The sequence below is a fragment of the Camelus bactrianus genome, chromosome 6 (genome assembly GCF_048773025.1).
Source record: "Camelus bactrianus isolate YW-2024 breed Bactrian camel chromosome 6, ASM4877302v1, whole genome shotgun sequence".
Taxonomy (NCBI): Eukaryota; Metazoa; Chordata; class Mammalia; order Artiodactyla; family Camelidae; genus Camelus; species Camelus bactrianus.
Window position 1 is genome coordinate 10666635 of NC_133544.1, and position 15487 is coordinate 10682121.

A 15487-nucleotide genomic window follows, 5' to 3' on the forward strand; every position below is an offset into this window, starting at 1 on the left:
CCATCTCGGCTGCTCGAGCCCTGCTCCAGCCTCCAGCCCACGGGGCTTGCCACCCCCGAAGGCTCACTCTTCTTGGCTGTCAGTGCCCAGGAGTAGAAATCAGTGGGGCCGCTTGATGCAAGTCCTGCAGGGTGTTTATTTTCCCCAGGCTCCTCCCCAGGACCGTCTCTCGTGCCCCCCGTCTGGACTGGCTCTGGTCGGAGCGGCAGGAGGACTGTCGGGCACGCCAGGGCGGCAGGGGGCCTGCGTGCCCCACTAGCAGGAAGGACGCCAGGTACATCTCAGCTCCTGCCTGCTTGGCCTCCGCCCCAATCACTTCCTCATGCATGACTGTTGTGGCCATTATCCTGGAGCTGGGGGTGGGGCGTCGCCATCCAGAGCAGGTGGCCCCTCGGCGTGGCCTCTGGCATGCAGCAGTGCTCAGCCAGGGCCCTTCCTGCCCTGTGCTTAGGGGCCTGGGTCCCCGTATGTCTTGAGGGACGGGAGCCACCACGCCCTACCCGGAAGGACTAAAGCAGAGGCTGCCAGAGCCACATTGGGGCTCATGGCCCATGCCATTCTCATGACCTGTGGTCGCCATGTGATGATAGCCTTTACCAGATCTCAGCCCGGAGGCTCATGATTTTGTGATTCTTGCATTCTTCATGGAAGTACCCACACTTCCAAATGCTCGGGAACATGTTTCTGACCAACTGACCTTCCTTTACTCTCCAGGGGATGAATAAACAAACCAGCAGCTCCTTGTTCTCATCAATCTTGAGATTGATCTGTCTCTCCAGGGGCCCCCATGGGAGTGAGGGGGCCCAGGGTGCAGTGGGATCAGGGAGGGATGGGGTGGGAAGAGGTGGAAGGTATTTCAAGGGTCTGTGCCGGCTTCCACAGCCAAACAGAAGCTGTTCTGTGTGCTTCCCTGGGTGGGTCCTACAGATGCCCATGTTCTGATTTCCTATTTTGTCCCCTTGGTAGATTGCGAAAGAGGAGAACCCTTTGTATTTTAAACGCTCACGTGCCAAGTGGCAGCCAGGCCATTTCTGAAGTGCTTCTCTGGGAAGGTGTTCCCTGGGCAGAGCCAGGAGGGATCGAGAATGCTGGAATAAATGGCATCAGTCGACCTCTTCACTTTGGGTCCTTGATACTCACATACACGGCGTTTCCCACTCACTCAGCCCCCTTTCTGGTCCATGTTTGTAGGACACTCTAGACACACTTGGGAAGGAGGCATTAGGTATTGGGGAGAACCATGTATGATACTGTAACATGTTGGCAGAAGCGGGCTCGTTGAGCCATTCATTTTTATATGGGAGGAATAATTGAAACAGGGGTTCTGACTGGGCATGTGTCCATCCATGGTGTCGTGTCTCCTCGGGGTGGGGGTCCCCGGCTTGCTGGGGCCCCAGGCGGCAGCTGCTGGACGCTGAGCCCAAAGGCCGCCGTGGCCTGGGATGGTGCTGTCCCCTGGTGTCGGGTGGTGGAATCACTGTCCCTGCCTTAAGCTTTTAACTCTGGCTCCTTCCTGTCTTTGCTTTTTCAGACCGTGAATCCATCTTCTTCAACAGCCACAACGTGTCGAAGCCAGAGTCGTCATCAGTCCTGACCGCGGTACGTCCCTCCTGCCGAGCCTGGGTGCCGTTGGCTGTCCAGCGGGGCAGGGTGGGAGGACCTGTGCCCCTATGCCAGAGGCCCGGGGAGGTTCCAGACCCCTCTTCCTTACTCAGGGTTTTGTGCCGATGGCCATCTCACCATTAGATCGCTCCAGATAGATTATCTAACTTTCCTCCCAGCCTGAAGAAATCTCCCCAGTCACGAGGAATTTGAAGACCTACTTTCTAATCTGCCTTTTCCCTGATTTTTAAAAAAGGGGCAGGAGACAGCACTATGTCAATTTCCCTTTTTCTTTCCTTGTTCGCGTGAGTCCAGTAAGCGTTTGTTAAGAGCCTGCTGTGTCCTTCTGTGGGTGCTGGGGTGGTTCACGATGGGCAGTGGGCTCAGGGTTGCTGTCAGTGAGTGTCGCTGGGTGGGAAGCTCTGTCCTAGATGCCCCACGGCCTGAAATAGCCTTGCAGGAGTGGGTGGATCCCCCCACTTCCCCAAGGGGAGGGCTATGCTCAGGGAGGTTAAATAACTTCTCCAAATTTACAGAGTTCTTCACTTGGGGACAGAGATGGGATATGACTCCAGATTAGTCTGATTCCAAAGCTGAGGCTTCCAGGAATTTAGAGTTTCTTATCTCCCTGGCAATTTCAGAGCAGTTAGAGCCTGGCACTGGGCCACCCCCTGCTGTTCCTCCATGTCCAGAGAGCCAGTGGTCTCTGCCACCACTGCCCCCTGAAATGAGCCGTCTGCCAGGTCTCCCGCTCCCCTAAGTCACAGCCATCCTGGCCATTCTTAGAGGGTTTGCCTGTGGCCCCTCCACAGCACACCCCCGTCCCTGGACCTCACTCCCTTCCATCCCAGGTTAGGGCCTATGCTTGCCCATAGCCTCCTGTCCCCGAGCCCAGGCTGCCTGTCCATTTCTTGTTTGTTTCCTCTGAGGAGCCAGCTGTGTGCTGAGGGTTCTACAGAGCCCAGGCATGGACAGGGACATGGGGGAACACCAGCGTCACTCAAGATGCTGATAGACGTTCCCCAGGAACAAGTTCTATGGTCAAGAGCTCGACTCTAAACAGAACCCCTCGGCGCCTGACTGTGCACATTATAAGGTGTAAATAGATGTTAACTGTGCAAGAAAAGGTTCTGGTGTCATAAAAGCTGCAGAAACTTCAGGCTGGCCCAGTTCCACAGGACGTCTTCCCTGCGAGGCTCTTGGACCTTATTCAGCCAGGGACTCTTGGAGGGAGTCAGCATTCCGCGGACCTGCCGAGAGGCTGTCCCTGCCACTCCCATGGCACAGTGCAGCTCTAGTCTGGTCTGTAATTGATGCCAGGGGGTCAGCATGAGGGCCAGAAGCAAAGTGACCTCGCTGGCTAATCACCCACCTACCATTCAGCCTGTGTCTCCATCTGCTAAGTGGGAAAGGTCGGCCTAGAGACACTGTGGAGCCTTCTCTCCACCTCCAGGCCCCACCGCCACCTCCGCCTTCCCCTTAGCTCATGACTGCTACGCAGGAGTCCCCCAGGGCTGACAACGTGTAGAAGAGAAAAGGGAAAAGAAGTCAGCCGGCCACTTTCCATTTGGGATGTGAGGCCCTCCGGGCCCACTGCAGGCCGGCCAGGCACAGACAGCTCCATTCCCAGGTACAAGTGTCCAGACAAGGCCCTTAGCATCCCCCCACCCCCCCACCACTGGGATCCCTCTGATCCCCGCCTTGGCTTCATGCAGGTGCAGGGAGCCCTGCCCCAGCCTCGAAGCCCCACCTCCCTCCCTGGCCGGATGCCCCCGAGGGTGCACCCAGCTCCCACACCCAACTTGCCGGCCCCCAGACACCAGTGTAGGGTATTGGGTAAGAGTGTGACTTTGGCTGATGAGACTGCCTGGGGTCAGACCCAAGCTCCACAATGTTCCAGCTGTGTGGCCTCAGGCGAATTGCGATACCTCTCTGAGCCTCGGTTTCCCCATCCTGCTGTATGAGATGGTGGTCGCGGGATTCGGGGTGTTACTGGGTGAGAAGTGCCTGGGGCAGCTCCGGGTGTGCAGTAGGTGCTCAGTCTGTGTCAGCTATGATAGGAGAAGGGGACTGGGGTGGGGGGGCTCTCACCGCCTCCATCGCCTCATACCTCAGATAATCAGAGGGCTTCAGAAGGATTTCTGAGATTCCTCAGCTGAGCTGAGAAAGAGCTTTTGTAAATAGCGAGTCACGAGACATAATAAAGCAGCGGCCGTCCCGGCCAGGCCTGCACCACGGGCCTTCCCCCTTAGCTCCTTGGGTCCCACCACAGCCCCACGGTGTGGGCATTTTTATTACCCCATTTGCGGAGTGAGAAAGACCCAGAAGGATCCGTTGCAGCCCAGGGCACACAGCGGGGAGTGAGCGGCACCAGGTGTCCACCCGGGTCTCTGGCGCGGTGAGAGCCCTGAACTGCAGGACCAGTGGTCAAGCTGCTGCCTTGGGCCAACCCTCTGACTACCCCCTGGTGAGAGTGACCAGGAGGCGGGCGCCTTCCCAGGCTCAGACAGGTGCTAAGTGACGAGTGCCTGTCATACAGCCAGGCTGCCACTGCCCCTCAGAAAGTGTCTCCCCTGGATGAGACACTGAGGCTGCGGGGTTGTGGGCAGGAGGCGCCCTGGCTGCTGTATGAAGCCGCTGGGGGTGACTTTCACAGTGAGCAGGACAGTGCCCCGCTGTGTGGTCCCTGCTCTGCACATGCCTGGAAGTTCCCCATCAGCCACTTTAACTTCCTGTGCTAGGGGTGAGGGCCACTTGTCCTGGGTGCCTGGGGCTCTGTCCCCAGCCCACCTGGCCCAGTCTCACTTTTTTTTTTTTTTTAAATCCAGCTGAAATTCACATAACACACAAGTAGTCATTTTAATGTGAACAATTCAGTGGTGTTAAGTATAGTCACGATGTTGTACAACCACCACCTCTATCTAGTTCCAAAGCATTTTCATCACCCCAAAGAAAACCCCTACCCATTAAGCATCACTCCCCATTCCCCCTCCTCCCAGCCCCTGGCAACCACTAATCTGCTTTTTGTTTCCTTAATTGTCCTACTCTAGACCTTTCTTGTTAAGTCATACAATATGTGACCTGTTGCGTCTGGCTTTTCTCACCTAGCCTAGTATTTTCAAGGTTCATCTGTGTAGTAGCCTTGTATGGTGGAGTAATATTCCATTGTGTGGGTAACACATTTTGCTTATCCGCTCATCTGTTTATGGACCTTTGGGTTGTTTCTGCCTTTAGCCTATTGTGAATAATGCAGCTGTGAACGTTGGCTTATCAGTCACACACCTAGGAGTGGGATTGCTGGGTCACATGGTAATTCCACATTTAACTTTGTGGCCCAGCTTTTATTTTATTTCTGATGGATCAACCCCCACGCTTCCCCTTTGACCCTGAGCCCACACCCCTTAGGACTCAGTATCTACTGAGCATTACATGTGAGCCCTATTCCAGCTGTCTTAGGGGTGACATGGTGCCATCTATGCCCTAAATGCAAGTAGAGCCCCTCCTCCCGGGCAGGTGTGTGCTGTCCCCACCCCATCAACGACCTTGTGATTCCTCCCAGCAGCTGGGATGGAGGCCTCACTGGTGCTGTTTTGCAGATGAGCAGACTGAGGGACAGAGAGGCCAAGTACTTTCCCCTAAGACAACAGAACTAGGCAGTCACTGTCAAGATTCAAATCCAAATCCTTCTGACTTCAGTCCTTCTCAGGGCAATGTTCTACTAACTTGGAGGCCCTGGCCAGGGCCTGTGCAGCCCATGAAGACTTGTGTGCCTGTCCCAGGCCAGCTGCGATAGAGCAGAATATGAGCAGTATCAGGACGGTGTCCAGGGGACAGCCCCCAAGCCCTGTGGAAACTTTGCTAAAAGCTGAACTTGGACCCAGGAGCTGGGCAGGAGCTCCAGAGTAGACTCTGGGGAAGCCCACTGAGTTAGTGTGGAAATACCATAATGACTGGTCCAGAGGGGAGATTGGTGAGCCCTACTCAGGATCCCTGCGACCCGCCCTCCCCACCAGGACTGGCCAATGAGTGAAGGCTGAGGCTCAGGCAATGGTGGGCCAGTGCGGTGATGCGGACCAAACTTAACCTCTGCTGCCCACCTCTGTCCCGGCTGTTCCAGCTGCTCCCAGCTCTCTCCTGAAGGTCTTGCCTCTGCATCTTTGCTTCCACTGTGCTCTCACCGGGGCTGCCCCACCAGTCCCCTCTATACCTCCCCATCTTCAAGGTCCGGCTCATATGCTCCCTGCACCACAAAGTCTTCCTGGGTTCATGACAGACTTTCCACCTCCTTCCTCCCTGCTAAGAGACTTGGGATTTACAGGCTAAAATACCTGGGTCCAAATCCAGCCCTGAGCTGTGTGACCCTGGACCGGCCCCTGACCCTCTCTGAGCTTCAGCTTCCTTGTGTGTAAAATGCTGAAAAATGATGCCCACCTCCCTGGTTGTTATGAGGACTAGAGAGGTGACATCTGCTGCACACCTATCACCTGCCCGGCTCTCGGCAGGACTTGGAAATGGCCATCCTCGTTCTGACACTGGTTGTTCTGTCCTGCCTCGTGCCTGGGTGTAAGGCCCGGCCTCGTGGCACCTCACTTGGGGGCGGGGGTTCTGTGTGTGTGACGTGGCACTACGCCTCCCCACCCGTGATCTGACCCCCGCGTGTGTGTGTTGGCAGCTGGACAAGATCGAGGGTGTGTTTGAGCGGCCGAGTGACGAGGTCATCCGGGAGCTGTCCCGGGCCCTGCGGCAGGCTCTGGGTGTGTCACTTTTTGGGATCGACATCATCATCAACAACCAGACCGGGCAGCACGCCGTCATCGACATCAACGCCTTCCCAGGTGAGCGCCGGGGCCGCACACCACCCTCACCGGCCTGTAGACGGGTGGCTTCAAGCGGGCGCGCAGGGCTGACCAGCTCCGCCCCTCACTGTGGGCTCTGTGGGGCCGGGGTAAGAGCCCACTGAGGCTCAGCCCCACTGCATATGGGTTACAGGGTGCATAGTAGGCCCGCATCTGCACACACATTCTTTCCCCTCCCTCTCCTGATCCTGTGCCATCAGCAGTTGCCTTTCTTGGCTGAATCTCAGCTGATCTTTTGGGCCCTTGTAGATTTAAAGAGCTGAAAGGACACTGGAGGGACTACAACCCCCCAGTTTACGTGGAGGGAGGGAGAGATTGTCCCAAGTCACACCGCAGGGTGGTGGCAGGGCCTTGCTCCTTCTCCTGCCCTGAGCCATGGTGCTGGGGACACCCTCAGATCTGGCCAGCCCCCCGTGGCTGTGGTGCGTGCTGCCTCCTGCAGCCCTCAGATCCCAACTCAGCGAGGGGCGCAGCAGGAGACATCACCCAGAGAACCCTCAAGGGGACGGTTAGCCACAGTGATGATGGTGGTCGTGGCGGCCCTGTGCTGAGCTTCACATGTGGCCAAGCAACTCCCCACCACAGCAGGTGAGGGGCAGAGAGATGCTTCACTCCCCCTGGTCCTGAGCAGCTCGGGCACTTGCCCTCTCCCGGTGTCTCTGTCTCCAGGCCTTGGCTCTCGCCTTTATTAAGTAATTGCCCTGGAGGTAGAGCCAGTGTCACTGCTCGGTGAATGTGCAGACTCTCAGGAGATGATTCCTCCTCAGGGAGGCTGGCATCTCACAGGGGCGTGGGGACCACTCTGCTGCTGTTTACAGGGAGCTGGGACACCGCTGTGCCTGGGGAACTTGATGCTTGGCCCCTCCACTCCTCAGCACACACAGGCCAAGCCCAGTCAGCATCACAGTTCACAGCCACAGGAACCCAGGCTCGGAGGAAGCCCTAGCTCCCTCAGTCACGTGGTTTACGGAGGGCCCACTGTACGTCCCAACTGCTACAGACGCTGGGGGTGGTGTGAGCACGGCCACCAGGGCCCTGCCCTCAGAGGACTGGGTCCCCAGGGCTCCTCTGTGAGCCAAGTGTGGGAGCAGGGCCTGCAGCAGGGCCTCACAAGAAGAGGAGCCCCCCTCCCCCCATCAGGATCCCAAGCCTGTGCCCGATGGCCTCATGTGAGCACAGGAGGGGCTGGGGGAGTCAGAGGGGCGCCCGCCATGCGGCCCTTCACTCTGAGCAAGATGAGCTGGCCCTCTGAGGTCTGTGTTCATGACTAGAAATTGAGATCTTTGGGACAGTGGCCCCTTTTTCTGTTGTCACCCTGGGCGCAGCCTGGATGGAGAGGTGGGCGTTTGATGAGCAAGTATGAGGGAATGAGAGAGAGCAAGGGAGTTGAGGCTGTGTCAGGGGGACGATGATGAGTCGGGGGAGCTAAATCAGAGAGGACATGGAGGTGACAACGGCGAAAAGGTGGCCGCGTCAGGGGATTTGAGGGGACAGGTCGGGGTGATGCTGGGCTGCTGGGGTAGAAGCTCTAGAAGGAGGAGGGGAGGGGGAGAGCAGGAACTTGGCGTCTGGGCTGTGGGCTTATGTGGGGACATGAGTCGCCCCTCTCAGCCAGCACCTGTGCGATTTGGGCCAGGCATCCTGAGGGCGTCCTGGCTGTTCAGAGGAGGGACGTCACTGGGAGCCAGTGTGGACGGGAGACTTCTTCCAGGGAAGCCAAGAAAAGGCTCCCCAGGCAGGCGAGGCCTGGAGTGACGAGGCCACACCCAGCGGAGACCGTGTGAAGGAGCCTGGTGCTGAGGAAGGCCCCGGGGGGCTCGTGCAGCCAGGGCCCCGGGGGGGCTGTGTCCAGGAGATGGCAGCTGCTCCCTGGTCTCTCCTCACCTGATTTCTGAGCCTGGATCTGGGGCACTCCTGGGGCCCAACCTGAGGCGTGGGTCCTGGACCCCCTCACCCTGTACCTTGGGCCGTGGGTGTCTGGTAGCACCCTGCAGAGAGGGTGCAGGCTGGGCAGTAATGACAGCGGTGGCCGCTGGTGATGGGGACACCCTGACACCCAGCCTGCCCTGAGACCTTCACCCCCAGTGCCTCATTTCATCCTCACAACCACCCAGTGTGCCAGGGACCACCCGGCTCTCCATTTACTGATGGCCATGTGGAGCCAGGGGGCCTGGGTGGTATGTCCAAGGTCACGCAGCTACCAAGCAGTGCGGCTGGGACTGGGGCCCTGCACCCCTGACCTGACGCTGCCTGAACCAAGGAGATGGTGTGTGCGCAGTGCCTGGCCCTGGGCTGGCCCCACGGGGCTCATTCACGCCCCAGTCCACCCCCCCAGGCTGCCTGGAGCCGTGAGCTGGGCCTCTTCTGGGGATAGCAAAGCAGTTGCTGAGGGAACGGCTTAGGTTCCCTGGTGGCCTGTCAGCGGATCTCAGCTCTCCTCCCCTGCTTGTATGTCTGCCCTGGAAACCTAGCGGCATGTCTGCTGATGGTCCCAAGGGGCCCAGGTCTGCCATGTCCTTCAGCCCCAGGTCCTGGAAGGGGACGCCCAGCACCACAGGTATTCAAGGCACAGGCAGCACCGAAGGGCCTGGTTCATATTCCTGGTGCTGCCATTTAGAGCTTCGTGTCCTTATCTGTAAAATGGGGATAACCCTTGGGTCCCAGTCCCCAGGGCCGCGAGGACGCCCAAAGCGAGGAAGGTAAAGCTCACGGCCAGGGGCCAGCACTCGGCGAGCCTGGACGGACCCCTGCCGTGAACATCATCAGCACCTTTACCTCACAGCGAACTTGTGTCCACCTGTTGAAGGTTCTTTTCGTGTTTGGGGCCGGTTACTTAATTCTGTGCCTCTGCTTCCTTGTCTGTAAAATGGGGACAGTGTTGTGATGACCAAGTGAGGAAATACTGCACATGCCAACTCTCACCCATTTTTGTTTTCACTCCGGGCACCACTACTTGCTGCTCTCGGCCTCGGGCTTCCTCAAAACCACAGTGTTGTTTGCTGAACAGATAAGAGTGTGGACGGTGAGGCAGCGCCACCTGCCTGGCCCGGGACAGCCTTTTCTATAAGACATGATGCTCCTGCCCGAACCTTCATTTCCTCCCAGCTTTTACCAACGGCTGTGAGGAACATCCTGGAGGCCGTGCGAGGGTCTCAGTATCTCTTAGCACCAGGCCCAGTGTCCTCGGTGGAGTCACAGCTGCCGCTGCAGGGTGGGAGAGTGCCTGGAACGCCTTCTGATGTGGGCACACTGTCCCTTTTTTGGGGACAGGCTTCCTGTCTTGGTCGTTGTTCTTGTGGTTGTGTGCCCAGTTCTCATCCCTGCAAATTGGTTTGGGCGGATGGGGGGCACTCACTCCATGTCAAATTTCTCTCAAAGCAGTTTTTGGAAGTCAGCGAAATCCTTACCCTAGATCTGAAATGTGCTCAGTGGGTGGCTCTCGAAGACTGTTTACAGATATTCGCAATTGCATCTGTGTTGGGAAACAGGCCCCAGGCAGTCACCGACGGTTTCTGTTCAGGATATGCAGGCCCACTTGTTAGGGGAGCAGGCGTCAGTGTGGTGGCCTTGCTGGGGTGCCCAGTCTCTGTCCCTTGGCTTTGATGCTCAAAGAGCATGCAGCATGGAGGGAACTCCCTGCAGGTACCGGGGGAAGGAGGAAACTGACTCAGGCATCACCCACATCCCAGCCCCTCCCAGTCACGCCCACAGGAGCTCCGCCCGGGAGTCCTCAGTTTACACACAGGGAGGCTGGGGCCAGGCCATGTGGGGGCAAGGGGTATTTGGTTTAGAACGGGAGGAGGGGGCCTTTGGCCACACCACATCCCCCAAGTGATGGTGTCAAACCACCTTGGGAAGGTGATTAAATGAGATGCTGAAGCTGTGCGCAGGAGTGGCAGGGTGGCAGGGTGTTTTCTTCTCTGCGCAAGTCCTGTAGCTCCTCCCACTCTGGGTGGCTGAATTCAAGGCCCAGCCCTTTGGGACCACATACCCGGCTTTGAGTCTGCATGTTCGACCAGCCTCCTTGGGTCCTGTGAGCCCCTAAGTCTCCCTCGCATCCTTCTCTCCCCTGTGCCCACCTGGCTCAGCCTGCTGTCTATCTCTCCCCTACCCCAGGCTACGAGGGCGTGAGCGAGTTCTTCACAGACCTCCTGAACCACATCGCCTCCGTGCTGCAGGGCCAGAGCGCCGCCATGGCAGCCTCGGGGGACATGGCCCCGCTGAGGCACAGCAGGCTCCTGGCAGAGCAGGCGGACGGCCTGGCGGGCGAGCGGACGTGCAGCGCCAGCCCCGGCTGCTGCAGCAGCATGATGGGCCAGGAGCCGCCCTGGACGGCCGAGGCTGACGTGGGCGCGGGCAGCACCGCCAAGCTGCCGCACCAGAGACTCGGCTGCACGGCCACCGTGTCGCCCAGCTTCCAGCAGCATTGTGTGGCCTCGCTGGCCACCAAGGCCTCCTCCCAGTAGCCACGGAGCCCGGGACCCAGAGGGGTGGAGCGGGCTGCACAGCACACCTGCTGGGTGAGCAGTTCCCAACAGTGACGCTACTACTAAGAATTCCCAACAATCTGATTCTTTTTCTTCTTTTTTTTTTTTTTAATTTTTAACCTGATTTTCTGATGTCATGATCTAAATGAGGGGTGGGGGGAAGATGGAAAAAAAACCCAAGTGGTCCAGCCTCACGGAAAAGGGACAATCCCGCCTGATTCCTGCTGTGCAGACCTCTTCACTGAGTTTACACATGCTTGTGTTTTCAACACTAGGTCTGAATGTGAGGTGGGGTGTGTGTGCCTCTGTGTGTGTGTGTGTGTGTGTGTGTGTGTGTGTGTGTGAGTGCGTGTGTGCGTCCACGTCTATTCTTCTCAATGGCTGCTGTGGACCAGGCCTTGGGGACCCTGGAGGAGGCCATCCCTGGTCAGGCTGTTGGTGGCTGAACAGAGCGAGTGAACGGCTCCCCGTCTCTCTCTTCTCTTCAAGCCCCCATGCCCAGGCACGGCCCCTTTGCCATTTCCCTTCCTGTTGGGAAGATTTGTGAGGAGCAGGGCCTGCAGCCCCACCGGATGTGCAGCTGCCTCTCCCGAAAGGGTGAGCCAGAGGAGGCAAGAGGCCGCAGCTACCGTTTCCTTGGGGGGTTCCATGCAGGGGGTCTGGGCTGTGGTCCACCTGCCTCCTGCTCACAAAGGTGAAGGAGGAGGAAGCTTCCTTGGGAAGGCCACGACCCTGGATTGGCTGCCTCGCTCCACGTCCAGCTCGCTGTGTCCACGAGGCCCGTCAACACCTGTCCCATGCAGCCCTGCAGAGCAGCCTCCCTCCCTGACCAAGCACTGCTGCTCCCGGCCCTGGGAGGAGGCTGCCTGGTTGGGCGCCTCTGGGCTGATCCTACCTGTGCCAAGGATTTGTGCTGTGACTTTGGGCGAATCATTTCAGGAGTCGCTGGGCAGTCGAGACCAGAGAACTCAAGGGCAGGCTTGACTCCCTTCCCCCTGCAATGCAGCCTATTTCTCTGTGAAGTCAACCCAGACGAGCCTCCCTTGGCATCGAGGTGACTCGGGGCCCTCTTCCCAGGCAGGAGGAGGCTGCCCATCTCTCCACTCCAGCTTACCTGCCCAGTCCCCTGCTGCAGCGGCCCAGTCCTCCCCTCTCGTGTTCACTGCCAGCCCCAAGCACGAAGCCAGCCAGGTGCCAGGGGGCTGCAGCCCCAGAAGTGAGGAGCCACGTTACCCCTCCCCCATTAGGGTCACCCCAGCCCCTGATGGCAGCAGATGGGACACTGCTGATCGGTCAGATCCCATGGTCCAGGTGGGCCAACAGCCCCCTTTGCAGAGGAGGGGGCGGGTGAGGGGTTTTGTCAATCCTGGACAGTGAACACCAGGCGAGATGCATAGGACCCCCTGAGTGTGATCTTGTATCTTGAGCTATCCGTTAACTTTGAGAAAGAGGAATAGGCCTCTGGGCTGTCCTATGTGGCCCAGGGAGGATGGACCGAGGGGCTGCTGACTGGGTGCTCGGAGGCACCTTCAGACCTGGTCAGCAGGGACATGGGGTCGCCCACCTTTGGGAAAGGAAGGGCTAGGGTGGGGGCAGACACCGTCAGAGCTGTCCTAGAAACCAAGGGCCTGCCGACCACCATGTTTACATGACTTGAGTGTTGAACCCTGATTATAACGTCTGTATGTCGCCTTTCCTAGTCTAACCCCGAGCCCCGGGGAAGCAGGAAAGCGTGGCCGGCCTCTTGCACTGCTTTGTCTCCAAAATAAACTACTGAAATCAAACTGCATTTCACAGGTGTTTACAAAATGTTGCTCAAAGTTTATGTCCTCCTCCAGTCTCTTAATAAAACAGCTTTACAATAAGATTTCAGTCCCCATCTGCCTCAGGACAAGTCAAGAGTGCATTATAACCCCAGTGCCAGGCAGGGCCCTGGCCGTGTCATGTCCTATTTAATTGATGCCTCCCCTTGGGGTCTCACATGTCAGCGTCCAGGGCCCAGATAATCAAGTAACCATGTTCCTGTGACGCGCTTTCCACCGGCGTTGATGCACGTGGCCAGCAGGGTGACTGCTTTTCCCAGAAGTGGAAACCGAGGGGTGGGGTTTGGCTTCATAAAGGCCCAGAAGCTGCTCGGCGCTGGGAAAGAGAGCGGCCGCGTTCAAGAGCACGTGCAGGCCTCCCCGCTGGGGAACACCGTCCAGCAGACAGCGGCCATCTCTGCAGGTGTGGAGCGAGCTCTGTCGGGGGGCACAGATGAGGAGAGGGGTTGTGGTCAGTGATGAGACAATCCCCGTGCCCTTGGTGTCGACTGGTGCACACTTATTGGGTCTCAGGACACCAGCCATGGTTTTGGTCTCCCCTCAGGCCTCACTGTCCCCAGCCTTGGGGCTTCTGCGTCAGGGAAAGACAGACCCCATAAGTTGCACTCAGCCTTTGCAGCCTCCTCTTCCCCAGGGCTTGGTGCTGCTTCCCTGATCAGTCTCAGAACCTTCGAGGGCCCATGGAAAGGACCTACTATGGTGTGCAGGTGTGGCGCTTGGAGTTGGCCCTGCTAGCGTCCCAGAGGGAGCTGGGGCTCTCCCTCCCAAGCTTGTTTGCCACTTGGTGGGCATGTTGGGGTCTGTGGCCTCGCAGCATCTGCCTGGGTGGTGGTCAGTGGCCGGGGCTGCTGAATGGTGCTCTGACTTGAAGGGCTTCAGGAGCAAATGGCAGGGCCAGAGGGTCATTTGCCAGGTCTCTGCCCTGGGCCACCTGGAGCAGAGGTCTCGGGCCAAGTTCAGCTGGCAAGTTACCTCATGATGTGGTTCCACAAACACCGAGCCCCACCTGAGTGCAGGCGCTGGATGTCTGTCCTCCCCAAGAGAGCCCAGGGGAGTCCTGACCGTTGGCAGCATGGAGGTGTCTGGGTTTGCAGTGCAGGGTGGGTTGGCCTGGGCCTGAGGTCACCCAGCATCACCTGCAGGAGGCAGAAGCATCTACCCTGAGGAGTTACATGGGGCGTTAAGTGGGCTTGCCCGTGTCTTTAATGCCATCAATGAGGGAGAAAACAACCTTGAGAAATAATTCCTCTCTACCAGAGGACTGCCAAGGGGACTTTATGGAAGCTTGAAGGACCCTGGCAGGAAGCTGTAGTTTTCAAGCCAACTGGGAAAAGCAGCTCTTGTCTGCCAGGCGGCCCCTCTGAGACCAAGGGAGACTGCGTGTCCTTGTCCTTGCGGGAAGACTGGTCCTAGGCTTGGGAACTGGCACTGACCACTGGCCACAGAAAGCCGCTGTCTGGCTTCATTGACGTCCCTGGGGGTTGCATCTGCCCTCTCTTCTCCCCGCTAGAAACTGACCCTTCACCCAGCAGGATCCCTGATGGCCCCTCTCCCTCCCTGGGCCACAGCTCAAGGGTCCCTGAGCTCCAGAGGCCTTGAGCGGGGTGCTGGCTGACCTGAAGGAGCCCAGCTTCCCCCTCTACACACACACACATGGCTTACTGTGAGGCAGAGGAGTGCATTGATCCTTGACGAAGGTTCTGGGCAGGTACCGCCTCGGTGAGCCTGGGCATGCCCTGATGCTGCACGTGACAACCTGCCCATGCCTGGGTCTGAGATGATGAGGCCTCTGGACAGGCGGTCCTCCCATTAGTCCCACCCTCCGTGACAAAGGGTCTGCGCCTCTGCCCCTTCTTTGCACGGCATTACCAGTGTGATCTTGGAGTGAGCCTGTCCCCACACCGTTCCCAGGAGAGCTGCCTGTTGGCATGAAACCACCAGGCCCCACCCAGGCCACCTGGGGGGGCCTTTCCCAGAAATGGTTGCATTTCCCTTCTGCTTCCAGAGTTACCCATGATGTGGCGGCTTGGAGGGACGGTCCCTTCCCCACAGCCTGAGCGACCGCGTCTTCCAGGGCGGGTGTGGATCCCACTTCTCTGAAGCTTCTTGCTCTCTCTCGCTCGCTCTCTCTCGCTCGCTCTCTCTCATCTTCTCCCCTGGTGATTTCACCAAGATGTTGGCCGTTCCAGTTTTAGTGCTGACACCTGTGCTCTGTGACAAATGCTGTTTCCTTCGATCCTGTTCACGAGCCGCGTTTGCCAGAACCCCAAGCTGGCTTATACTTAATTTGTGTACATACATATATAAAATGTTTATATGAATTTATATACACTATATATAAAACCACAGCTTCTGTAAAAACTAAGAACCACTGGCTCTTTTGATGTGGTTGCACATTTGCTCCGTGTGCTTATGACAACGCAGGTGGCCCATCTCAGGGATGGGGTTTTTCAGGGACAAGGTGTCCTGTGTTCTCTTTATCTGCTGACTAGTCTTGGTAGTGGGTGTTCTGATGTCTGACTGATTTGTGGAATACAGTCAGCGCTGTGTTTGTTATTTCTATACCTGTCGGGGGTGGGGTGCAAACCTGTCTCTTTGAAACATGTGAATAAACACCTTATGGCACCAGCTCTCCAGAGGGTGTCCCTCTTTGCTTGGGAGGAGGAGTGTCAGCAGCAGCGGGCAGCCCTCTCGCCAGCCCCAGGAGAGGCGCAGACTT

At 57.9% G+C, this 15487-nt stretch overlaps 1 protein-coding gene across 2 annotated transcripts in view; it reads left to right on the forward strand.

Moving 5' to 3' along the window:
- The window catches only part of ITPK1 (inositol-tetrakisphosphate 1-kinase), a 146826-nt gene extending 134092 nt beyond the window's left edge, over window positions 1–12734 (forward strand). For both annotated transcript variants that reach the window (XM_074365107.1, XM_074365108.1), the window contains 3 exons: window positions 1532–1599; window positions 6275–6437; window positions 10575–12734. In XM_074365107.1, coding sequence (XP_074221208.1) covers window positions 1532–1599; window positions 6275–6437; window positions 10575–10924 — 581 coding nt within the window. In that variant the 3' untranslated portion in view covers window positions 10925–12734. The remainder of the gene's footprint in view (window positions 1–1531; window positions 1600–6274; window positions 6438–10574) is intronic.
- Window positions 12735–15487: the final 2753 nt, after the last annotated feature.